Source organism: Eptesicus fuscus, chromosome 7, assembly GCF_027574615.1.
Source record: "Eptesicus fuscus isolate TK198812 chromosome 7, DD_ASM_mEF_20220401, whole genome shotgun sequence".
NCBI classification, from domain to species: Eukaryota; Metazoa; Chordata; class Mammalia; order Chiroptera; family Vespertilionidae; genus Eptesicus; species Eptesicus fuscus.
Genome location: NC_072479.1, coordinates 9,212,416 through 9,240,390, shown reverse-complemented (window position 1 = coordinate 9,240,390; position 27,975 = coordinate 9,212,416). Strand labels below are relative to the sequence as shown.

General features: G+C 38.1%; 1 protein-coding gene across 1 annotated transcript in view; it reads right to left on the bottom strand.

The window, feature by feature from the left end:
- Positions 1–2,541: 2,541 nt before the first annotated feature.
- Positions 2,542–27,975, bottom strand: part of UBL3 (ubiquitin like 3) — an 82,450-nt gene continuing 57,016 nt past the window's right edge. Inside the window, exons 2-5 of the mRNA XM_054718734.1 lie at positions 19,624–19,732; positions 14,863–14,949; positions 4,772–4,849; positions 2,542–4,208 (exon numbers count right to left, since the gene is read on the bottom strand). Coding sequence (XP_054574709.1) covers positions 4,156–4,208; positions 4,772–4,849; positions 14,863–14,949; positions 19,624–19,732 — 327 coding nt within the window. The 3' untranslated portion in view covers positions 2,542–4,155. The remainder of the gene's footprint in view (positions 4,209–4,771; positions 4,850–14,862; positions 14,950–19,623; positions 19,733–27,975) is intronic.

Here is a 27,975-nt window from a genome sequence, read left to right as displayed (position 1 = left end):
CAACTGCCCCCCCCCCCCTCCACCAGCCTGGTTGCCTCTCACTGCCCCTCCTGCCGGCCTGGTCGCCCCACACAGCCTGCTGTTCAGTCATTAGTGTGAGGGTGTCCTAACCAATTTGCATATTACTCTTTTATTAGTATAGATATGAACAAAACAGAAGTCCGAAGATTAATTTGTTCAGTCACCCAGCTTGAAACCAGGCCTGACTTCAAAGCCCAGCAATCTCATGGGATTCTGAAATCTGACGACCAAATGAGTGTCAGTCAAAATGGACTGTTCAAATGAACAAAAGGGCATCTGAGAAAGTGTGTGTAGGGGTGGGGGTGGGGGGCAGCATACCAATTAGTGGAATTCAGGAAAGCAATGCCCCCAGTGAAAAACTAAACAGTGAGATAAGGCTGCAGAATGCTGGAAAAACCATCTTAAAGGCCACCCACTGGAAACTGAATAAATACTCACATGGAATGTCTGGGCAGATGCAACACCCATTGGAACCTTGAGGTTCTAGCTCTGCTGATGGTCAGTTACTACTTCTAGAGTCTGTTCCTTCATGTTATTTAAATACAGCAAAGTTGCCCTGGCCTGTGTGGCTCTCAGTTGAGCATCGTCCAATGTCCTACGCACCCAATGTTTCTCTCTCTCATTGATGTTTCTCTCTTTCCCTTCTTCTCTCCCTAAAATCAAAAACATATTTAAAGTAAATTTAAAATAGAGTGAAATTTCTCATTACATTGTAGACATCATCAAAATAAGGCTCAAGAAAAGTCTGTAGAAAATAAAAATCAGATACTAAATGATGTTTGAATGTTGAACTCTATCTGAAAACAATGGAAGTCTCTATGTGAAACTTAAATCCCTTCCAGATTCATTGTAAGAAGTGTGTGTGTGCTTACCCAACCAACTCCTTTGGTATCGCTTGAATTGTACAGTAACCGACATCCCCTTTCCGCCTGGGCTGGGGAAAGTGTGCCTGGATAACGGGCAGCAGTCTGCACAAGTGTGTCCATCATAATTCTAGATTTTATACTCTTCTCTCAAGCCCTCATCTCACCCAAATCACTGTTTGGCTAACAAGAGACTATATTATTATAGAAATGTTGTGGAAAACTTGAAGACATGCCTGTGAGTTACCATTAAAGATGGCACACTAAATTTTGGCTGATTGCTTCTCTTTCTAAAAGAATAAAGGCTGGAACACACAATACTGATTTTACTGAAGAATGTAATAAAAGTAAATTGAAGGGAAGAAAGAAAAACAGTAGAAAGATAAAGAACAGGAAAATACACCAAAATTGTGAATAGAAATAGAGGAAGTATTCTACAACAGATGAAATTTTTAATTTCTTTTCACATTAAACATTGTTTACCACAATCAGCTAACAGAAATTACTGTAACAAAGGTCAAGATGACATAAAATTAAGGATAAATGTTTGTTATGAGAAAACCTCATTTAATGTGAATGACAATGTGAGATACTATGTTTTTCATGACAGGGTAAGATACAACTTATCTTGAAGAGAAAGCAAATAGTTCAGACCAAGGAGACATGCTGAGGTTTAATGGTGAAGGAAAGCTTAGCCTTGTCCAGAATACTTAAAGTCTAGGATAATTTATGTAAAAGAGGTGTGATAGATACCAAGCGCTGGGCAGTGTCACAGGCCCACAATTCAGGCTTTATTTACATTACTGGGTCTATGCAGCTTTCACCTTTTGGTAAGTGAGCTGTTGTTTTGACAGAGGGACCTTCAGCAGTAGCCGTGGCTATGACTAATCATATTTCAGACATCAGGCAGTCCAAGGACTATTTAAAGAGATAAGTATTTTCATGAATATACTATTAAGGCATCTATATTTTTGGTGTTTTCAGTATATAATTTTACTGTTATTTTTTATTTTTTTTTCATTTGCACAACAATGATATTACATATTAAGTGACATAATTCTTTTTCTAATAATAAACAAGTTTATCCATTTTGCAAAGTTTAAATTGAGGTCTTGTGAGAGGGAAATGTATAATGTGGGAGCACACAGGAAAATATATTAAAAACCAGTAGAGAATATTTTTAACCATAGTAAAAATTCAATCACAATTAGCTGATAGTTTTTAACTATGGAAAAACAGAAAAGTAAATAGAATTAAAGTAGGTATTAAAAATAATTACCAGTAGTTTGTTTTACAAAAGAAGAAGAACCATACATGACTAAATTGCCCAATTAAGTAATTACCAGATTCTTCTTTAGTCAACACTAACAGAACTCACATTTGAGCTAGTCAACAAAGCATAATTTAACATCTCTTGAATATAACATTTTAGTGATAACAGAGACTACATAATTCTAACCATTATTTTGACTGTGTGCAAATTAACCAGGTTAAATATCAAAGATACACTGTAAATAACTCCCAAAACTAACAACAGAATAGTAATTAAACAAAATTTTAAAGATTAAGAAATAAAAGTAGAAGACAAATATAACATGAATGACAGCACTTAAACAATTACTAACCTAATCAAGACCTTTTAGAATGACCACCGAAATGCACGATACTTTTTTATTTAGTTTACAGAAAGAATCTATAAGTACAGGTTGCAGAAAAAAATGTTTAGTGCTATTTACATTCATTTTTAAAACTCTGCTCTATACAAATTTAATTCTATCAGTATGAACAATATTTTCGTAGACCTGCATATAAAGCCTTTTCATCAATGCATTAACAATGAATAAAATAATCTGATTATCTTTAAACAAAGCTGACAATCTGAAACTCTTTACACTTAATGTTTGTAAGGACCGTGGACACTTAAATTTAAGTACAGAACATGTCAGCCTGCAACTTCATTTTATAAAGGCTAAAGTTATTAATATGGATTATTGTTCTATATACTACACGCCAATCTATATTTAAGTTCTATGGTTAGGTATTTTATAAGTTTTTTTATTAAATATAATCTACACATATTTGTAATTTCATCTAGGAAGAAAATTTCTCCCCAGTGAAAAAATATAAAATCTTTCATATTTTTACAGGTTTAGATGAAACTAGCTCATGCTTTAGTGCTGTGCAAATTGTTTTTAGCATATCCATTTTTAAATTATTGATTTAAAATGAAATAATTGATTTTAATACAATTGCAAGCACTGATACCAAATGCAAACTACATAAAGAAACAAGTCAGTTATTATGGAGAATTTTTAAATTTTAAGAATTCATCTGAACTCTCTAATGAGTAAGTCTGACACTGGACACAATTATAGATGAGCAAAAATTATGAAAAAATTCCATCTACTGATATTCAAATACATAAAATTGAACAGTAAATGAGGTTTTCTAATATTTCTGCCCAATCATGAAAGTCTATGAGTGATTGGAATTTACCCCTCCACATTAAGGCTAGGAAGCACACTCATCCCTTTTGTGCTGTGTGAACTAGCACTCGGTTACTTATGACTCAAGAGTGCATGTGTGAAAGGAAAACAATTTGCTCATCAGCTCTCCACTGAGTGCTTCAAACACCAGGCACATCTGTTTCTTCAGTTTCTTCACTTGCTGCGGTGAAGATCGTCACACCCAGTTTAGTGTCCGTGCCAGGTCAGCCACCACGGCTGACTTGGGTAGAATTCACCCATTTTAGTTTCTTTTCCATTTTTTTCCTCTCCAGTTGGCCCAGTAATTAACTACATTAACTGCTGAGTGTTTTCCAGTGGAATTGTATACATGAGTATTTCTAGGTACCATAAACTAAACTATAAATTCTGCTGATGAAAAAAATAATGTCAAACTTTTTTAGTGCAAAGTGTATTTGGAACAGTTGATTTGTTAGTTCTGGTGATAAAATTTTTGTGATAGCAGAAAGGCTTTTGCTATGAAAAGTAACTTGGTTAACTTTTCCCTTGGAGATTGACTGCATTCAAAAACCAGTATTTTAAAACTGCTCAACATAAACAAAAATACTAGGAACAGAAAATCATAGTGAAAAATGTTCTCGGTTCTTTTTACTTTCATGAGAGAAGATGACAGTGTTCATGTGATCACTCAGTTCCATGGCTTTACAGGCAGACTGTCTAAGGGTTTCTGAAGCAATGTTGGGTCTCTTCTGTCCCAGCAGCATGAAAGACAAGGACGACATCACATCACATTTAGCAGACAGTGTTTACAAGATTACACAACAATTACTCTCTCCAGTCTTCTCACGATTCCTCTGACCTGGAGAAAATGAAGAAAAGCCTTGTTTATAATAACGCTTCAAATGGAGGTAGGAGGAAGTGGGAAGAAAGGCACCCAACCCAAGAATTACAATAGTGTTTTTTTAATGTTTGCATTTTTTTGCAATTAAAAAGCTATAATAAATGCTTTTAATTTTAGTCTATTTCCAGAATGTCTGGTTATTTGCTCAACACATTCTATTCATAAACTATGAAAACTTCCTTTCCCTAAGAATTCTTGTTCAAGAAAAACTGAGCCTTTAAAAAAAAAAAAATATATATATATATATTTTATTGATTTCAGAGAGGAAGGGAGAGGGATGGAGAGATAGGAACATCAATGATGAGAGAAAACCATTGATTGGCTGCCTCCTGCATGCCCCCCATTGGGGGACTGAGCCCGCCACCCAGGCATGTGCCCTTGGCCGGAATCGAACCCGGGACCCTTCAGTCTGCAGGCCGATGCTCTATCCACTGAACCAAACCAGGTAGGGCAAAACTGAGCCATTTTTTAATGCTTGTCTCTGTGGCTCAAGTGAGACCCTTCTCCAGTGCCTGGCTTACCTTGAGAGTTTGGCTCTGGCAATGTCTCTCTGGCCACCAAATGCATCACTGTTGTTTTGCCAAAAGGAAGTTTTAATGCTGTGTGAAAGTAGAAGACAATTTGTTACATATTCATCAACTTATCGAAATCACTAACCAGAACTGAAACCATTTAACACATTTTTTGTTTTTTGTATGACTTTCTCAACAGGTTAAACTGCATCCAGGATAGAATATCTCTTAAAAAATGAAATTAGGTTAATATTATTGAAAACAATTTTTACAATTCAGAATTTCAGATATGGCCATTAGCTTGATACATAAACTACACTGTTTAAGGAAGGCAACAAAAGAAAATGTATAACTGGTTAATATTGGAAATTACCTTTAGAAGAGAGAAGAAAAGGAATAAAAAAATTATTTTTGAAGGCAGTACCTTGGTGATCTGGAAACAATGCACCAGGGACAATGCACCAACCACAAGGAACAACGTCTCACGGACAAGCTAAATTTGCCTTCAAGAGCAAGGCTCAGAACCGAGGTTCAAGATGGTGGAGTAGGAAGATCCTAAGCTCACCTCCTCGCCCTGATATCAAAACTCCAACAATATAAAGAATAGCTATCTTTGAGAATGCCCTGAAGACTAACAACAGATTTTCTACAACTACAGATATAAAGAAAAAGCCACATTAAGAAGGGTAGGAGGGGCAGAGACTCAGTATAGTCAGGACCTACCCTACCCCCACTTGCAGTGTGGTAACCCACAAGTGGGAGGGATATCACAATTGTGATGTACCCCTTTGCAGAGGGAGTGGTCCTAGCCCCAGCCTATAGGACCTGCACCAGGAAGAGGAGCCCACATAAAATATGAAAACCAGTGGGGCTTACGCCTAGGAGAGTCAAAGAGCTGTAGGAAATGAGCACAAAGGTAGCAATTTGAAAAGTACCTGGGCCATATGTGAAGGTGATACACTGACTAATTTGAGGGCATGTGCTGGAGGGATAGGGATCTACTGAAACTTTCTCCAGGGACAAGAGTGCTGGTGGGCACCATTTCCCCCCTTTTAAACTCTCCTTCCACCTAGCTGGTCTGATGCTGGCAGGCGTCATTTCCGACATTCTCCTTTAACCTTGCTAAGAATGTTCAGTCCACTCTGGTGTTTCCCTGAAGACTCATATAGCTGCCCACCTTCCAAAGGGACTCCTGCCCTGCTACACCTGGTGAACTGCCTCAGTCAGCATCAACACAGTGCAGTGTGTCTCCAGTAGTCGAAGCTGGGCTTTGAAGCCATTCATACCAAAAAACTGCCCTGCACACCAGCATGCCCACAACAGTTGTGGCCAGTCCACAGCTAGATGGGCCAGGGACCAGCCTTGCCTGCCAGTAAGTCCTTAGCAGCTGGGGACCAACCACAACCGAAGGCCACACTAGTGCACATCTCTGGAGCATCTGGCTCTGGTGACAAGAAAGGATTCCACCTCTGGGCCCCACAGTACACCTCAATAAGGTCACGTTTTCAAGGCCAGGAGATGTAACTCATCTACCTAATTTATAGAAACAGACAAAATGGAGAGACAAAAGCATATGATACAAACAAACAAAAAGGACATTACCCCAGAAACAGAACTAAACTAAAAGGAAGCTATCCTATATAATAAAGAGGGAATATGCAAATTCACTGTCACTCTGCCACAAAGATGGCGGCGCCCACAGCGGGGGTGAGGGGGGTTTCCATAACACAAGATGTCTGCACCCATAGCAGAGGCGGGGTTTCCGTAACACAAGATGGCTGCACCCACAGTGGAGGCCGTGTTCCCGTAACGAGCCTTAATGAGCAATCAGCAGGGACCTCAGGCATCGCCCCCATTACCCCGGCACCAGGCCAGGGGACCTGAGGCTGCGCCCCCTGCCCAGCAGGGCTTGACAAGGGTGGGACCAGCCAGGTCTGGATCTAGCCTAATGGGGCAGGGGGGCGGCAGGGTCTGGGTCTCATGCGATTTTGAGGCACACATGGGTGGGCGGGGACTTGACTCTGGGTCCCATGGTGCACCCTAGACTCTGACAGGAGGAAGATTTTCATATACATTTTACTAATTTTCTTTCATCTCTGATACTTCTATTATAGAGAAAGGGCAAATAGCAATATTAAAATATTTCCTCTAATTAATCCCCTTTTAATGTGCATGAATTTCATGCACCGGGCCACTAGTATACTAGATAAAGAGTTCAAAGTAACAATCATAAAGATGTGCATCAAACTCTGCATATAAGTATAGAACTTCAACAAAGAGATAAAAATGATATAAAAAAAACTATCAGAACTGAAGACTATATCAACTGAAATGAAAAATGCACTGAAGGGAATCAACAGCAGATCAGATGATGCAGAAGAATGTATCAACAATCAGGATAGTGGAAATCATCCAACTGGGAGATTACAAAAAAAAAGAATTAAAAAGAATAAGGATGGCATAAGGGACACCTGGGACAACATCAAGCATATTAACATTCACACCATATGAATCTCAGAGGGAGGAAAGAGAAAGGGACAGAAAACCTATCTGAAGAAACAATGGCTGAAAACATCCCTAACCTTGTGAAGGAAATGACATCCAAGTCCAGGAAGTACAGAGAGTTTCAAACAAGACGAACCAGAGACTCACATCAAAGACACCTCATAAATGAAATGTTAAAAAAAGTAAAAGATAGCCTGGCCGGTATGGCTCAGTGGTTGAGTGTCGATTTATGAACCAGGAGGTCATGGTTCGATTCCCAGTCAGGGCACATGCCGGGGTTGTGGGCTTGATCCCCAGTATGGGGCCTGCAGAAGGCAGCTGATCAATGAGTCTCTCTCATCACTGATATTTCTCTCTCTCCCTCTCATTTCTTCTCTGAAATCAATAGAACTACATATTTTTTAAATGTTAAAGATAAAGAGTCTCTTAAAAGCAGCAAGAGAAACACAGTTACCTACAAGGAAGCTCTCCTAAGATTTATAGCTGATTTTTCAACAGAAAATTTGCAGGCCAGAAGGGAGTGGCATGATATATTAAACATGATAAAAGGGAAAAACCTACAACTAAGAATACTCTACCAGGCAAGGTTATCATTTGGAATTGAAGGAGAAATAGTTTCTCAGACAAGCAAAAGCTAAAGGAGTTTATCACCACTAAACTAGCATTATAAGAAATGTTAAAGAGAATTCTTTAAGCTTGAAAAGACCAAAACTAGAAATAAGAAAATATATAAAAGAAAGAAAATCTCACTAATAAGGGCAAACGTGTAATAAAGGTAGTAGACGAACCACTTATAAAGCAAGTATGAAAACAAAATCGTAATAAATACCTACCTACCAATAATTACTTTAAATGTAAATGGACTAAGTGCTCCATTCAAAAAATATAGGGTGGGTGAATGGATAAAAAAAAGATGCACACATATCTAATCTAATAGTAGACAAATATGCAAACTGACCGCACCTTCGCTACACCTAAGCCACGCCCACCAGCCAAGCCACGCCCACCAACCAATCAGGAGGAGTATGCAAATTACCCCAACAAAGATGACGGCTAATTTGCATATCAAGACAGCATCGAAAGAAGCCAAGAGCTGCAGAAGGGAGTAAAGGTTCGAAGAAGCAAGCAAGCCGGGGGGGGGGGGGGGGGGGAGAAGGGAGGAGCGAAGTCAGGGCCGGGGGCGAAGGGAAAAGCAGGCGGGCTGGAGGAGAAGGCGGGGCGGGTGACAAGAGTGGAGCGGAGGCGGGGCCGGGGGCGAAGGGAAAAGCAGGCGGGCTGGCGGAGAAGGCGGGGCAGGTGACAAGGGAGGAACGGAGGCGGGGTAGAGTGCAGCAGGAAATCCTATTGCAGGATTTTTCCTGCAACGGGAACACTAGTGCTACCTATAAGAGACTCACTTCAGATCTAAAGATACACACAAACTGAAAGAAGATGGAAAAAGATATTCCATGCAAATGGAAATGAAAAGAAAGCTGGGTAGCTTTACTTAAAAAATAAACACTGTAACAAAACACAAGGTTACGACATAATAATAAAGAGATCATCCAACTAGAGAAAGTAACACAAAAATCTATTCACCTAACATAGGAGCACCAAAATATATACAGCAAAAATTAACAGACATAAAGAGAGAGATTGGCAGTAATACAATAATAATAGAGGACTAAAACATCCTACTTTCATCAATGGACAGATCATCCAGACAAAATCAACAAGGAAACATTAGACTAGATAGGCTTAATAGATATATATGGAACATTCCATTCCCAAACAGTAGAATACACATTCTTTTTAAATGAACATGAACATTCTCCAGGATAGATAAAATGTTAGCCCACAAAATATGTCAATAAATTTAAAAAGACTGAAATCATATCAGGCATCTTTTCTGACCACAATGACATGAAACCAGAAATTAATTGTAAGAGAAAAACTGGAAAGAACATATGTGAAGACCGAACATCATGCTACCAAAAAAACCAATGGATCAATGAAGAAATCAAAGAGGAAATTAAAAAAATCTTGAGACAAATGAAAATGGAAATGTTACAAAATCTATGGGATGCAACAAATGCCATTCTAAGGATAAAGTTTACAGCAATATAGGCCTACCTCAAGAAACAAGAAAAATCTCAAATAATTTAATCTTATACTAAAAGAAGTAGAAAAAGAAGCAAACAAAGCCCTAAGTTAGTAGAAGGAAGGAAGTAATAAAGACCAGAGCAAAAGTAAATGAAATTGAAGTTGGAGACTTCACTCTCTGTGATTTCAAACTACACTACAAAGCTATAGTAATCTAAACTGTATGGTATTGGCACAAAAACAGATATATAGATCATGGAACAGAATAAAGAGCACAGAAAGAAAACTATGCTTATATAGTCAATTAAATTTACAACAAAGGAGGCAAGAATATACAATGGGGAAAAGTCTTCAATAAGTGGTGGTGGGAAAACTGGATAGCTACAAGAAAAAGAATTAAACAGGACCACTTGATTACACTATATAAAAAAATCAACACAAAATGGATTAAAGATTTGATTTAAGACCTGAAACCATAAAACTCCTAGAAGAAAACACAGGCAGTCAACTCTTTGACATTGGTCTTAGAAATACATTTTTGGATGTGTCTCCTTAGGCAAGGGCATCAAAATGAAAAAATAAATACATGGGGTTGTATTAAATAAAAAGCTTTTGCACAGCAAAGGAAACTATGAACAAAATAAACCATTTGCAACAACATGGATGGAGATGGAGAGCATTATGCTAAGTGAAATAAGCCAGGCAGAGAAAGATAAATATCACATGATCTCACTCATTTGTGGAATATAATGAACAACATAAACTGATGAACAAAAATAGATCCAGAGACAGAGAAACATCAATCAGAACGTCAAACCTCAGGGAAGGTAAGGGACAGTGGGGGTAAGGGGGAGAGATCAACCAAAGGACTTATATGCATGCATATAAGCCTAATCAATGGACACAGACAACAGGGGGGTGGGGACATGAATGGGAGGTGGGGGGTAATGGGGGAAAAAGGACACATATGTAATACCTTAATCAATAAAGAAATAAAAAAAAATAAAGAACATATTATTCAGTTACCAAAATATTAAGGATCTTTAGACAAGTGCAATGGACCTTATTCTTTCTTAGTACTTACATATTGTCACTGGAGGTACTCTAGTTTTACTGAAAGAAATTTGATTAAAATTTGAAATTCAATAAAGTAAAATATATTTTTATGAAAAAAATAATGCAACCTACTGAATGGGAGAAAATATTTGCAAATGATATGCCTAATAAGGAGTTAACATCCCAAATATATAAAAAACTTATAAAACTCAGCATAAAAAAACAAATAATCCATTTTAAAAATGGGCAGAAAACCTGAGAAGGCACTTTTCCAAAGAAGACACATAGATATCGAACAAACAAGTGAAAAGATGCTCAACATCACTAAATATCAGGGAAATGCAAATAAAAACCATAATGAGATATCATCACACACCTTGTCAGAATGGCTGTCAACAAAAAGATAAGAAATAACAAGTGCTGGCGAGGATGTGGATAAAAGGGGACCCTTAGGGTACTGTTGGTGGGACTGTAAACTGGTGTAGCCACTATGAAAAACAGTATAGGGTTACATAAAACATCAAGTTTCATGGTATATTCCTTTGTTATTCAGTGTATAGAATTAGAAGATCCAGCATATCTAACTTCTAGAGTTATTTCCATCATTGTGACCTCTGAGTTCTGACATCCCAAACTACTTGCTCTTCACTAATTACAAACTGGAGGCAGGCTTAGGACCATTACTTAGCAAGTATGATCCTCCTGTTTGCTATCTGCCTTTTAAATCCTGCTCTGTTGAATGATATTCAACTTGTGGATTAAGAGTCACAATTATCTTCAATCTTAGTATTTCATGTAATCAAGGTGAGTTTCCACCTTATTTAAAATTAGCCAGCCATTATTTGGTCTATTCTCTTAACTTCTGAAATTCAAATGAAGCATGATGGCCCATAAATACACATGATAATGGAAAAAGGAGGGCCTTTTTTGGATATTCTCCTAAACCTGACTTAACATTAAAATGCAAATAAGATGTCATTATTATTAAAAATTTCACTAAATGTATTGGGAAAGCCTGACTTAATTTAATATGTACACATGCCCACCTGTGCATCACTGTCATATCATCTTGTTAACTCTAGTATGCCAAGACCTGAGGTAAAAATCACACCTCTGCCCTAACTGGTTTGGCTCAGTGGATAGAGTGTAGGCCTACGGACTCAAGGGTCCCAGGTTCAATTCTGGTCAAGGGCATGTACCTTGGTTGAGGGCACATACCCAATAGGGAGTGTGCAGGAGGAAGCTGATCTATGTTTCTCTCTCATCGATGTTTCTAACTCTCTATCCCTCTCCCTTCCTCTCTGTAAAAAATCAATAAAATATATATTTTTAAAATCACACCTCTGCTACTCACCAACTGTGTGAAAGGAATTGTGTGTTATTGACCTCCCCTCCCTAAGCCTCAATTTCCTCCACCTAAATTGGAAATAGTAATTCTATCACCTGCCCCTTAACAGTTCTATTGATTAAATTAAACATATCCAAGTAAAGTGCTTAGTTCAGGGTTTGGCACAAAGGAAAGCAATCAGTATGTGTTACCATGGCCATCATTAACATCAACCTTTTGAGACAGCAAGGAAAATGGATCTCAGGAAACAGGGCAGAGAACTGAGATGGCAATTTAGAGAAATGTTGGACAGGCCTGGAAAGCTGCTGAGAAGCTGGCCATTTGAAGCTAAAACTTGGATTGAGGAGGCTATAGTTCTTCTTCTCCATTTTAATTTTCACTAGAAAGAATAGGTACTGATACTAATAGCATCAAAGAAGCTAAAGGAAGGGAGTACAAGGATCCGAAATGCTTTGTATTTCCTTCACTGCGCATGCTTCTGCTTTCTGCTATGAAACTGCGCAATATCCAGAACAGAGGTTTTCAACCTTCACATGAACATCACCCAGGACTTCAGTTCAGTAGAAGATGGGAGATGGGGGAAGGGAGAGAGGACATGCAGGAATCTGTTAAGAGTATCCAAGGGAGTCTCAAGCTCACCAGCTCATCCACATTTTGGGAAACACTGATCTGGAATGTACTGAACGTCAAACCTGTAGCTGACCTTCTTTATCCCCAATTAGTAAGGCTGTTATCAAACCTTTTCTTTAGTAGATTGAAATTCTATGTAACTGAGAACAAAAAAGGGGTCCAGGGCTATGTTTTAAGAAACTTGTTAACAAAAATTTAAACCTGAAATTTATTAAACCACAAAATCTCAACAGTGGCAGAGAATGCCCAGGTCTCCTGGTTTAACATAATGACTGACCCCTACCCATGGCTGTATTCATCTACTATTTGAATGTCACCAATAACAAGGACCTCACTCTTTCTCACGGAGGTTCATTCTTTCTTTAGGCAGTGCCACTGTTCAAATATTCTTTCTGGTATTGAATAGAAAGCTGTCTGCCTTTGACTTCCAGCTGTTGGTCCAACATCTAAGTCACCGGGCTATAGAGCAAGTCACAAGCCGAAGTCTTCCCAACACTTGCCATTAGAATATAAGGAGACAGTTGCTATGACCCTGTGTGCTATCTTCTTCATTATCCACATTCAAGGACAAAGAAGACTAAAAAGAAAAGTTGCAACCAAAACACCAAATAGTTGAACATGACTCAACCTTTATCAAACACCCAGAAATACTGACCAACTTGAAAGGTCTAGGTTATGCTCCTATGCTATTTGCCTAAATCACTAAAGCCAGAGATGGTTTATTTTGTTTTTGAAAACACTGACAGCACCACAGCATGACAATAACAACAGTAAATCAATCTGTTAATTATTCCAAAAAAATTCCCAGAAAATACTGGTAAAAATTTAAATTGTAATAGGAATAAAATCAATAGTTTGATTTTAACACAAATTCCACAATCTTTAATTCCATAGTTGGAACTGTGGGGCACAACAAAAAGATAAAGAATTCAAGTTGGTGGGAAATTGCTCACATAGATCAATACTCAAAGGAAACGGAGTGTCAAGATTCATTTACGTAGTCAATAGATTAACTTCACTCAACATTTACCCATCAACAGTACAAGAGCTTATGTGAGACACAGACACTAAAAAAGAAACTAAAACATGGCCCCATCCTTAATGAATGTTCAATACAGCCAGGGAGCTAATAGTCAATTCTTACACTAAGAGTTGGTCCATGTAACTACACAAAGAGCTATAAAAAAAACTATAAGCCAAAAAAACTGTATTTGAAATAACAGATATCTCTTAGTAGGTAGCAGCAACCCTTAGCCAGTTATTACACTGCCACTGAAACGTGGTTATTTGTGAAAATATATCCTGAAATGTTCTACCTACTTGATATTATTATACTCATCATTTGCACTTAGCTACTCCAGCTCTGATCACACAGTATTTTAATAGTGGATTTTATCTGTTTCTATGTATTACTAGAGCACCTTGAAGGAAGAGATTCTATCTTATTTACCCTTTACTGATATATCTTCAATTGGTTAGCACAGTTTTGGCACATAGGAATTAGTATATGCTGAAGAAAAAATGAAAATAGTCTACCTTCAAGGAAAAACAAATTAAACATTTCATGTTAGTTTTAGAGAAAAAAGTCAGATTGTAATTTAAACAAAGACATATTAAAGTAGATCAGCAGTCGCCAACCTTTCGGACCTCCACGGACCACTGGTTGGCGACCGCTGAAGTAGATCATTCATTTGCCTACAAATTTCTAATCATCAGAATATTTTTGAAATACATGTACCAAAAACAAAACAAACCCTGATGATGGTAGAAAATGTAGCCATAAGGGGGCACCATTGAGCTACATATCTCCAATCACATGTAAAGAGTAGTAATTGCTAACAAGTGTTTACTAAGTGCCAAACACTGTTCTAAAAGCTTCACCCTAAAATTTAACCCTCCCAAACCTAGGAGGCAGGTGCTATGGCTATTCCATTTTACTATGCGGAAACTGGAACACAAAGCAGTTAAGTCAGTTGCCAAGGTTACACAGCCGGTGAGCAGTGGAGCCAGGGTGCAGCGTGGACTGTCTGGCTCTACAATCTGCTCTTTCAGCCGCTATATGACACCGTCTCTCTAATGTTACTCATCATTCTTGCATGAATGGCCATTACAACAGTTAAAGTCAAACTGAAAACATTCCTTCATCATTATATTTGAAAACCAATTATAAATGTTTCCTAGTTTGTCTGGCTTTACCTTTAAATATTACATTTAAATTATATTATCCAGAAGTAAATAAAATTATATTTATAAAATAGGTATGGACAGAGTTTATTTCACAAGGTAGTAAACACTATAATGCTAAAATTAAATTTAACAGAATGCAAAATATAAAGAAGTGGACATAAAAAACTAGGCAGAATTCACATTAAGTTTGAAGTTATAATTTTTTAGTAAAATCAGACATTAGCATTAAACAAACAAATGGATAATGCTGCCATGAACAGACATAAATCCCATTAACAAAGGCGACTATTACCTCCTAATGTGACATTTCCATGTAGAAATCGTCCTTGATAAATAAGTCGTAGAATATTTGGGCTGCTGACCTGCTCTTCTTCCCAGTCTGAAAAGAACCAATGAACTTGTTAAGTATTTCAACGCATAATTAAAATACTACTGCATTGTTCTAAACTTCTGATCAAATCAAATAGGATACATCAAGGAACACACTTGGAGCTTCCACTTCAGTAAAAGCAGGCACTACTCATGCAATCACTGCGGTCTCGGTTCTTGTTAGTTCTTCGCCTTAAATAGTCAGAGCTGCAGAAAGACTAGTTTTTGCTTTTTGAGAACACTAACATGTGCCAAAATAGAGTCCTGAAGTTTAAAAATTAAAAAAAAAAAAAGCTGCAAAAAATCTAATCCCTGGTGAAGAGAAATATCATTTGAAAATTAATTTCAATTACCAGTAATTAACAGAGGATATTTTAATATTCTAATATTTGTACCTGTTAAAATATATGAGGCTAGAAACAATATGTTTCACATAGATTTTGAAAAGAATTAACCTTTTGCACTCGGATGTTGAGTGTGACTCGACACGGTTAGCATTAGAATAAAGGAATCGAGAAAATAGCAAGCGAGTGCAAAGGGTTAATATACTGCTATAGAGAATAACAAAAAATTATATCTCACTAAAACTAGAGAACAAAAATTTTAAAAGAGAATCACAAAAAATTTGTGTTTACTTTTGGACAATGGTGACTTATTACTTTATTGTCTTTTTTTAAGTAATTTGATAAATATTACAGAAGACACAACTTTAATTCACTTTACCCAAAATACTTGAGAAACTTGAAAAAAAACAAACACACCCCATATATTAGAAGGTATGATGGAAGCTAGGAAAGTTCATAAAGAAAGTCAAAAGACAAACTGGTGGGCAGGATGAATAACAGAATAGTTCATTTTAGTGTGTAACTTATGAAACACTACTCTGTTAACATGATGGTGTAAGGACACTGGCATGTGATAGGGTATAGGGTTAGTAATTTTCTCTAGCTTGTGGATATAATTAAGCTCTGATTTTTATAGAGATTTGAGATTTCCATCATTATCTTTCTCAACAATTCTAGTATGATGTGTTTGTTTCTTACAGAAGCTCCTATTATCAGATGATAACTCCCAACACATAAACTAGTTTAAAATATCCCCAAGAGCCTAGCCAGTGAGGTTCAGTGATTGAGTGTCGACCTATGCACCAGGAGGTCACTGGTTGACTCCAGGTCAGGGCAGGTTTGATCTCCAGTAGGGGGCATGCAGGAGGCAGCTTATCAATGATTCTCTCATCACTTATGTTTCTATCCTTCTCTCCCTCCTCCCTCCTCTCTGAAATCAATAAAGTTATCTTTTTTTAAAAATCCTGAAGAGGAAGTGATAGCAGAGAATGGGGCTAAGTAGAGCACTTCCTTTTTGCCATTTTTGTGTGTGTGTGCAAAATAATGAATATGAATTTGATAAAACTAGTGCCTCTCAGTGTGACTCAGCACAACAAACTGGGTAGTGAAAAAATGAATGTAATTTCTCCCGCCTTCCTTTCCCCTCTCTCCCTTCCCCTAGCCTTTCCTCCTGTCCCTCTTCCCTCCCCCTGGCATGTCTTCACTCCTTCTGACTCTAGAGTTCCTAGATTCCCTCCTCTTCTAGAAGAAAGGTCAAGTAAGCCTTGAACACTTTTGTATGGATTACTCTGAATCCATCATACCCAAAATTATGGTTTATTAGAATATTTATGGTCAAGATGTGTTTCATAGATATAAAAGAAAAATTACAGCAAATGTCCAGTTCACAGGAAAACATATTCTAAAAATATTTAAAGTATTTTTGTGCTGTAGAAACTTGAAGCCACATATTTACCTTTTTGTTTTGTTTTAATATATTTTTATTGTTGATAGTATTACAGATATCTCCCATTTTCCCCCATTCCCAACTCTTCCCAGCCCCTACCCAGCACCCTTATTTCATTATCTTACACAGAGTGTCCTGATTTCTGCATACACCACTGATTTAATATGCTAACTCCCTACCCTCTCAGAGGATCTGAAATTTAGAGAACTGCAGAAGAACAATGCTTCAAGGAGCAATTTCAGCTATAGAAACATATTTTAGTAAATTATATTTTGAATCTCTGATTCAGTAACAGCTATGTGTGGCACTATTCCAACTATTAACAATAATCCACTACACTGCATAGGATTATACCAAGAAAATCCAATTCCTTCCAAAAATATATTGTGCAAAGTATTTTCTTGACTGATTTAATTTTTACTACAGTTTTATTACTAAGTAAATATTTACATTTATTGACTTTTGGTGCATTTATGTAATACAATGTAGAAATGTATTTTTAACAAATATTTTATAGAAAATAAAAATTATTTATTTTTATTCCCTGCATTGTCTAAAATTGTTGAGTACAACTGACAAACTGAGGAAAGGCTGGGTTCAAAACTTTTGCCCTGACTGGTGTGACTCAGTTGGTTAGGCATTGTCCCATGCACTGAAAGGTTACTGGTTCGATTCCTGGTCAGGGCACATGCCATGGTTGCAGGCTTGATCTTGGGTAGGGGGCATGTGGGAGGCAGCCAATCTATGTTTTGCTCTCACATAGATGTTTCTCGCTCTCTCCCTCCCCCTTCCTATTCTAAAAATCAATACAAAATAAAAAATTTTCAAAAGCTTTTTTTGTGTACTTACCATAGGATTGACACAATAAATTTCCAATGCTGTAGATGGTTCATTCATTTAGGAAACTATTTATAGCAAAGACCTGCACTTGGGTTGTAACTTTGTTTCCCATTAGTCAGTATATTCTAAGGAATTAAAACTAATTTTAATATCCAAGTCAAACAATTATGAAGGTAAAAGTATTTCTTTTAGCTCAAATTACAATGTTGCCCTCAAAAAATTTTTGAGACTGATTACTCGTTTTTTGTCTTGTTTGATCTTTTCTATAATATCCATATATGTCATCTTTACCCTCCTTTTCCTCCAAAATCACAAAAGTAATGTTGTGTCATACTTATTAAAACATCACTACTAAACAAGTATTTTAAAAATGCTCTTCATACTGACAGCTATCTTTCCTGCCTGGCTCCTGGCAATGAAGAAATTCCAATATCCCAAGAGCCCCAAGTTTAGCCCACTTCATCTTTTCTGAAATTCCTTCTTACCTATAACCTTTAGCTTCAGTAGCTCCCTGCTTCAGGACTAACACTGACTTGACCCTTGGTTACCAATGGGAAGAAAGATCTAGTTATTTGAAAGTATCTGTCTCTCAGTGTTTCTTAAACTCAGATCTATGAATCCACAAAGACATATTCTTAGGATCTGAAAGTCCTCTTCAAGAATTTTTAAACTGTGTTTTCATTTTAATGATAATCTGGAAGAAATATTCTATATAATTCAAATAATCACTTTATAACCAAGAATACAGCCTTGGGATTTTAAAGCCATGTATGTGTTTAAGTTCATGATTGAACTGGTGCCAAGTAGGACTTAACTTTTAATTGCCAAGGGGCTAACAACGAAAGAACAGAGGTTGACTTAATACATAATCAATCAATTGTTGTTGAGTGAAGGCTGAATGACAATTTGGTACACTGTGTGAATGAAGGTTTTGTGGTGACTGGGTCCTCATTCCCCAAGCAAGAACACATGCACGCCAACTCAACAACCATACTTACGGTGTAAGCCTTAAGTTGGTTTTAGTAAAAATACATCATAGGGCACAATAATGTTGTTAATTTGAATATTATTGGTTTTAGAGTTATGTTTGCATTTTCCTTGTGGATCTATTTTAGTTAAGTATATCAGTTAATAAGAATAAAGAGTTTTAACTGAGTTTCATGTTTCTATCTTTAAAAATAAACATTGTGATAAAAATAATTTAAGTCAGCACTAAGGAATCTATAAGGATTTTCTTCCTCTACAGGAATTCCATATATTATTTAAGGTTGAGAGACACTGATATAATTTAGTCATTTGTATATACTTCGCTCTTTGTTGAAACAAGTCTTGTCCTTTAAAAGTCCAAATTGCTTTGGCTAGTAAAATTAAGTGAAATCAGCTGAAACAGTCATATCATTATGGTACATGCCATAAAAGGATCAAGAGAACATGGGGAAAGTGCAAAGGAAGAACATAAGCTAAAGACTCACATTAGGAAGGCAAGATGGAGTCTTATTACACAGAAAACCAGAGAAAGGAAGGAATGCCACCCCCCAATTTTGGTGTCATGGATACTAGCTTAAATATGTAAAGCACAAATGGACTTAATACCTTCTTGACCTTGTAAGTAGTTCAGAAAACATATGAAGTGACATGAATTAGAAATTAACTTTGTGTTAAACTCAATTTTAAATAGGCTATGTATAGAACAGACCAAAGAGAACGTATTATAATCTGTTAAGGTAGTTTTTCTTTCCCTTTACGTTGTGTCTCAGCATAAATGAAAGTGTATGTTTGCTACATTGTGTTTTACTTTTAAAAACAGTTTTCATTTACATCAAGCAGTTCTAAGTAAAAAACAGGGACTTGGCATTATGAGTCCTTTACCATTTTGCACTGAGGTAGCTGAAGAGCAAAATAGGGAAGGTGGTCCCTTTTACCTTTGACCTTTATACCCTCAATTAGTTTGTTCTCTTATCTCTTATATATTTAAAACTTTTTCAGAATGTTTGTGAAATAAGGGCATGGAGAAGTAACAGTATTCAATCTCAATAGGAAAAACACCACTCACCCATTGGCCAGTTGTCATACACATGCTTGGCAATGTCAGAAGCAGAGTCATTTGGAGAAAACAGGAACTCTTTTGTCTTTCCGCTTACCAAGATGAGACGCAAATTGATCTGAAAGAAGACAATGATGCTCTTAATATAAACCTTGAAATTTTAAAGTAATAAATAACTCAGTTTTTTTTATTTTAATCACATTCTAAATTATTACCAATTTCTCATTTTTATTTAACTTAAGCTCTGCAAACATTTTTTTAGAGAATGGGAATTTGATATATAATTATTTATATACTAGAGGCCCGGTGCATGAAATTCGTGCACGGGGGGTGGGGGAGGAAGGTGTCCCTCAACCCAGCCTGCACTCTATCCAATCTGGGACCCCTCTAGGGATGTCCGGCTGCCCGTTTAGGCCCGATCCCAGTAGGATCCGGCCTAAACGGGCAGCCGGACATCCCTCTCAAAATCCAGGAATGTTAGCTCCCAACTGCTTGCCTGCCTGCCTTCATGGTTGCTCCTAACCGCTTCTGCCTGCCAGCCTGATCATCCCCTAACCACTCCCCTGACAGCCTGATTGATGCCTAACTGCTCCCCTGCCAGCCTGATTGCACCCTAACTGCCCTCCCCTGCTGGCCTGGTTGCTCCAACTGCCCTCCCATGCAAGCCTGGTCCCCCCAACTGCCCTCCCCTGCAGGCCTGGATCCCCCCAACTGTCCTCCCCTGCAGGCCTGGTCACCCCCAACTGTCCTCCCCTGCAGGCCTGGTCACCCCCAACTGTCCTCCCCTGCAGGCCTAGTCCCTCCCAACTGCCCTCCCCTGTTGGCCTGATCACCCACAACTGCCCTCTCCTGCCGGCCATCTTGTGTCCACATGGGGGTGGCCATCTTTGACCACATGGGGGCAGCCATCTTGTGTGTTAGAGTGATGGTCAATTTGCATATTACTCTTTTATTAGATAGGATTAGCATTAAACAAAAGGCCATATTATTTATAAAAATAACAATTTTATTACATATAATAAAATATACACAGGACACAAAATATTCAGTAATGACCAATTTGTTCCTATCAATCACACTTTATATTTGAATTAATAGAAATGGAATGATGTAAACCTAGTGTCTTCATTTCCTCATGAATAACTCTTATCTTTAATTCCCTATAAACCAGTGTCTATTGAAGCCACACTACTGAACTGTATTTTTTCCCGAAACTATAAGAGAACATTTATTTGGTAAATCACAGAGGTAGAAAAAGTAATTCCTAGAATAAATAGGCTTAGGAAACACGCCATAGATGTAAAAGAAGGGCCCTTAGAGCTTGGGAGTGAGGAAAGGTGGAAGGGAGAGTGCACCGGGTCCTCCATTGTACAGAGCGGCTATAGGGTTAAGCCTAGGACTGACCTGTTGGCAAAGCCACAAACAAGTCCCAGCTTAGAGGGCACAGCCCTCTTAGCATAATTAAGCTTGACCTTATGACGCCCCCTAGATCCTTCCTGGGTAGCTAATGGGCTATGGGAGGTGCAGCAAGTGCTGCCAAAACAAGTGAAACTCACAAAAACACTGTAACTATGTTGACCACTACCTTGTTTACCTCTGACTGTAAAATAAAGCATCAGCTTGCCGTCTGGATCTTTCTCTGTGGTCTTAGCCAGGCATGGGAGATCCACCTAGACCCAGCTTATTCTCTTTGTCTGTCTTTTCACCGCCCTCTCTCAGGCTCACCGAACCCTTGGCTGTGCTGGCAGGGCACATGTAGCGCCCAATGTGGGGCCTGAGTTCAGGGGAACTGCAGTTGTCAGGTGAAAGGACGCTCCAGTGAAGCACGTGCAGAAAGCAAAAAGGAAGGTAAGGAGCGAAGTTTAGTAATAACTTGGTGTAAAAACATGGGCAATTCAGGATCACAGGAAAAGATACGTATCCATGCTTAATGCTATGCTCCAAGTACAGGGCTGTTGTGTGAGGTATCAACAGCTTTTCGATTTATTGGATTTTGTAAGTAAAACCTGCCCATGGTTTCCTGAGGAAGGAAAGGTACTCACTGGTCATCAGAAAAGGAAAGGGGGCTGCTTTAACTGTGGCAAACTAGGGCATTTTGCTAAAGACTGTAATACTGGAAATAGAAGTCAAAGGGCTACATGGAGTGGAAACAAGCAGCCTGGACTATGTCCAAGATGCAGGAGAGGAAAGCATTGGGTAAATAAATGCCGCTCCAAGACTGATGTTGATGATAATCCAATGCCCCCTAGGCAGGGAAACTTCAAGCGGGGCCAGCCTGGGTCCCACCAGACAGTAGGGTCCTTATCCTTGACCCCACTGCAGTCTTTCCAGCCGGCTCAGTAAACCTTTATCATGTCACCCCGGGAAGCGCAGGATTGGCAAGCTCTCCCTGGGGTGATAGATCAGGACTCAGGCAATAGTGGAAAGAGCCAATTCTACTCTTAAAAATAAAAAAAGGGGGAGAAGGATGTTATGTGTTACATTTTCTGAATTACAATGCAGAGAGTTGTACAACAGCCGAAAGGCACCGGGCTTCCTGTATAATAGCCTCTGCCGGGTTAGCCTGGTGGAAGGATGCACAAACCAGACAAAGAGTTTTACCAGATTCAGTAATAATGTGGGGAAGAGGTTGTGTTTTTATCTTTCCAGAAGGAGCAGAGCAGCCAATTAGGGTGCCAGAGCGTTACGTGCATCACCACAATGGACCCAGAGACGCTCCTTGTCCCATCATTCAAAAGACTGAGTGTTGCCCCGATGACAGCAAAGTGGAAAAAGAAGAAACAAAGGCTACGCAAGGGACTGAGGTGCCAACATGGGGTCAGCTGAAGAAGTTAACAACTGAGGCCCAGCAGATGGTAGAAAAGCAAGAAGTGGAAGCTACTCCCTCAACCATGTTTCTGGCCATGCTAGCATTGGTTAGCTGCCAGTCTTCTGAAAAGTCTTGTGCAGCCAAGTCCGAGGACTCTGAGTAAATCAGCAAAAGAAGCTTTCATTTAGTAGAAAAAATGTTACTGTAGTTTGATTTCTCTCTTATTGCTGTGTTGCACTGGCATTGTTTTGTTAATAGCCATGTCTGGGTTTTGCATTGGCATTGTTTTGTTCTTGATGTTCAAGTTTTAAAATGTTAACATGTCTGTAGTTTGGGTTTTGCATTGGCATTGTTCTGTTATTGTTCTAATAGTCAGAGCTTTATTCTTGATGTGTAAGTTTTACTGCAGTAGCTTAAAAATAAAAGAAGGGTGAAATGTAGGGAGCGGCTATAGGGTTAAGCCTCGGACTGACCTGTTGGCAAAGCCACAAACAAGTCCCAGCTTAGAGGTCACAGCCCTCTTAGCATAATTAAGCTTGACCTTATGATGCCCCCTAGATCCTTCCTGGGTAGCTAATGGGCTATGGGAGGTGCAGCAAGTGCTGCCAAAACAAGTGAAACTCACAAGAACATTGTAACTATGGTGACCACTACCTTGTTTACCTCTGACTGTAAAATAAAGCATCAGCTTGCCATCTGGATCTTTTCTCTGTGGCCTTAGCCAGGCTCAGGAGATCCACCTAGACCCAGCTTATTCTCTTTGTCTTTTCTTCAATCCTTCACCACCCTCCCTCAGACTTGCTGAACCCTTGGCTGTGCTGGCATGGCACACTCCATCCTACTGAACTGTATTCTTAAAGGCCATGTAGGATAACTTAATAAAAAAAAAATCTAATAGCTTCTTCTCATTTCTCATCTTCCTTAATCTCTCTACAACATTTGACAAGTTTAATTCCTTCCTTCTTGAAAATCTTTCCTTGTTAGGTTTCTATAATTCCCTAAGTGTGTTTTATGGAGCACTAGCCTCTATGAAGTATTTTGGGGGAGAAGAGGGTTCAGCAAACGAATACATCTGCAAACCATTACTTCATATATTTCCTTCTTGGAGATTTGCTGTGCATGTTAACATACTAAAAACCAGGTAATTCTTGCAATGAACTAATTTAACAGAGTTGTAGAATTTAACCACAGAACCAATTTTCTTTCCTACTAGTGGACTGGTGCACAAAATTCGCACAAGGGGGGGGGTGTCCCTCAGCCCAGCCTGCACCCTCTCCAATCTGGGACCCCTCAGGGGATGTCCGACTGCCGGCAGTCGGACCTCCCTCTAGCAATCCAGGACTGCTGGCTCCTAACTGCTCACCTACCTGCCTGCCTGATTGCCCCTAACCACTGTGCCTGCCAGCCTGATCAACCCCAACTGCCCCCCTTCCGGCCTGATCACCCCTAACTGCCCGCCCCTGCTGGACTGATTGCCCCCAACTCCCCCCCTCCCCCCCACCGTCGGCCTGCTCGCCCCCAACTGCCCCCCCCTGCCGGCCTGCTCACCCCCAATTGCCCCCCCTGCTGGACTGATTGCCCCCAACTGCCTCTGCCTCGGCCCTGCCACAATGGCTTTGTCTAGAGGGTCTCCCAGTCTAATTAGCATATTACTCTTCTATTAGTATAGATATGCCTTGTTACCACACTATAGATCTAGTGTTTGGTAAAACATACTCTGGGAAATACTATACCTGTTTCTTTGGTTCTCTCTTTTAGTTGTTTTTTTCCTCTTGTACTACAAATATGGGCTTCCAAGTTTCCCTCATCAACTGTTTCTTCCCCCTACAGTCTATCCTTGAGAGAGCTCATCATCTATGCCCAAGGCTTCAGCTGTTACCTATTTGGAACATTCCCAAACTCATTCTTAATGAGCACCACTTTCATTCCTCCAACTGCCAGCTGACCATTTCTAACTGGATAGCCTGTTCTCCCCTCAAAATTGGTATGTTTGAATTTGAACTTTTTCTTCCTAAATAATAGGTAACCCTCCTGACTTACTATTTTTGCTAAATTCTCCTGGTTTCCCAGTCATGCAGGCTTGGAAGCTCAGAGTCATAATTTACTCAGCCCCCTTTTCTCATCTCCTCTTCATCACTTACTAAATTCTTTAAAATCCCCTCTTCTGCCTCTCTCATCCCAATCTATTCTGCACATTGCCAAACACTTTCAACGGTTTAAAATTCTGTCAGTGTGCCACAGGTAGTTAACACAGTACTTTCTAGGAGGACATAGTTAATTGTACAACCTTATGAGATAGGTACTGCTATCTCCATGTTGTTGATGGCAAACTGGGACACTAAGTTTAAGTAACTTCTGAAGATCACATAGTTCATAACCCAAACTTCTCAGCCCAATCCAACTACTAGTATTTCCCTATCCAAATTTCTAAACCATCCAAATTGATATATTCATTATAAATGAATATATTTATATCCTGGCAAGAATCACAAGAATGATTTTCCTCACTGAAGTTCTAATGCCTTCTTTGAAGCCTATGTGACCACTCTGGCTTACACTGCTCATTCCTCCCTCAGAGTTCCTATCCAATCACAGGTGAGGATCAGGGAGACCCTATGTGTCAATGTTTGCCTGAGACATTTCTGATTTATATTTGCTTTCTCACTATTATGAACAGGGCCCTCAAAAGTATTTCAATCTAGACAATAAATTATAAGGCCATTCTACACATATTATAACATTTTATTGAATCAACAGACAGTTTACGTATGTTTCTTAACTGTGCAATTAAATAATGCTCCTTGATGGTGGAAAATCAATCTTAAGACTCCTTAATAGTTCTCTTCTTTCAGAAATTGATAACTTATATCAAATAGCACAGTCTCTTGCATGTGTGACTATAGACTGGTTTTGGAAATGATGTGCCTTTGGCTGAGTTTTGTTTCCTAATTAAATCCTGCTTTTAGATTAAAAAAAAATACCAGTATACATTTTAAATTAATTCATATAGTTAACGTATATAGTTACCCGTGCTTGAAAAATAGCAGGTATTTAATATATTGGAAGATGAATGAATAATGTACCAGAATATTTCAGACTGTAGCCAACATTCCTAAAATATTTCAATAATGTAAAGGTAATAGGATACTTTAAATACAACGAGGAAGTGAATCTACCAACAATTACCATGATAAAATACACTGTAACATGTTTTACTGTTATACAAAGTGGGTGATGACACATTATTTCCCACACACAGCTATCATGGAATACAGGCTCTGAAACAGACCACAGGATAATAATGAAAATCAGCTGACCCGAAGAAGGAAAAAAAAAAAAAAGTCACTAAGAAAAATCTTCCTATTCTTTACCATACTCTTGTCAATCCACTCATTGTTCAAAAGTGATAGCAAGCTCTCCTAGTTAAGAAGAATACACTCTGTCTGACTATGAAGAAAACAATTGTTTAGGCTGCCTGTGCTCTGCAGTCCTGTTCAGCTTGCACAGGCAATCTGCATCAACCTGTGACTAGGGATACTGTCTTTAGTGGTGTCCCAGACAGCTATGACCTCATGTGTTCTTAAGATTGAGGTTCTCATTTATAAATTAATCTCTCTTGAATACTCATGAATTCATACTTGAATGCAATTGTGTTATATTAATTATTATTAAAATTTTTAATCCTAATAAATAATTTATCAGCTTACTTAGGATCAGCATGACAAATTATTCAGAGGCAGAGCTCTGTACAAGCAGGAATAAGATGGGCAAATGTAACAAATGTATCAGGATCAGTATGTAATATTAAACACAATTACCAGTAAAAGATAGCATAAAATCCTGCAACTATGCAGCACATACCATCTAAGCTAAGAATGTTAATTAATATAATCACTGGTGCTATTCATTTTAAGAAAACGCTGAATGCTCATAAAAAGTGGTTACAGAATATAAATCCATAAACACAAAAACATTTAGTATTATAATACAGAAAGCAAAAGATATGGTTTCAAAGATCAGAAATAAAGAGAACCACAGAGTAGTAAAGTATAAATTAAAAGTAAAAACTTGATAAAGAAATCGTTAAGCAGAAAAACAGATGAACTCCTGGGAAAAAGTAAATGACTAACAAACAGCAAAAAGAAGGAATATTTATAAACCGGAAAGATTGTTATGAGCAGATTAGACAATTATCTAAAGACATGGACATGAAAAGAGAAGAATGCATCATCACAAGAGAAACAATTCAGGAAATAAAGAACCGCCACACTGAATTAGAAAATACCACATTATACTTTTTGCATATTTAGACTTAGCTTTTGAATTAAAGAAAAATTATCTCAAGTTATAAAGAAACCAGAAAACAGTTCGAAATCCAAGTAAATTTATTCAGGTCAGTTATGTATGACAATCCTTTGATTTGGACTATATGCTGAACAATGTGCTAATTTTTAATCAATGAAATAGCCTACATTTGTGTCTATTAACACAACTGCAACAATATGTGAGGAATTTCAAAAATTGCTGTTATATCAATAATAATTCAGAATAACTAACACCATAAAACAGATATAAAAGTCAGACAAAGGTATGAGTTTCTGGACCTCTCATTAAAATAATTAGATTTTTATTTTCAGAAAGTATGACTACAGCATAAAATGCTTTCTTAAGGAATATAGTAAAATTATTTTCCCCCAGTTTCTTCAAAAGCAACTCAACAATGGTAAGGGAATATGTAATAGCTCTATACATACACGCACATGGACATACCAATGTGTATACTGACCTTTTGTGGCCTAGTTTATTCTTTTTCAGGAGGAAACCCAGGTATACGTTAATTTAATTTAGAGAATCAATAATGATTCTAGAAATTAGTAGAAGATAATGAAGAACATGGATTCTTCAACAAGTGAGGCTACTAGTGATATGATTTTAAATGGTATTTTGATCACAACTATTTTTCCATAGCCACACAGTTAGCAGGTTTTGTTAATGTTTTTCCTTCTGTATCTGTTGTCCCCACAACCACATTCATCTGTCAATATCCTAGTTTAGACCCTTATCACTCGTTAAGTAAACCATTAATTGGTTTTTCTTGGGCATTCTGCACCCTCCCCTCATGCATCTTGCTCTAATCAATCCTGTGCACTATAACTCATCCATGCAACAAACGTTTACCAGGCACTTATCATGGACCTACTATGTGAATGCTTTAATATTCAAGACCTACAAAGTAATAGAAACCAGCAGGTAAACTTCCCATATGTGCTTCTGAGATCATGAAATTGGCTATGCATCTGATTATGTTTTTTTGCAGCAGTTGTGGGGAAGAACTAATTGCATCCAGGTAGCAAAAAAACAAAGGCAGAATTCTACTCAAAGTTACTGTTATGATTATTGTCTATTGGAGCCAATATAGTCTTTTCTTGGCACTCTTAAGTGGTAAGACTTGAAAACATTAATTGCATATTCCAGTATTCATACTATTCACTCATGAATAAAGTTAATGGTTTTGATAATTTTTATAAGCTTTTATGTGCACAGAACTTAAT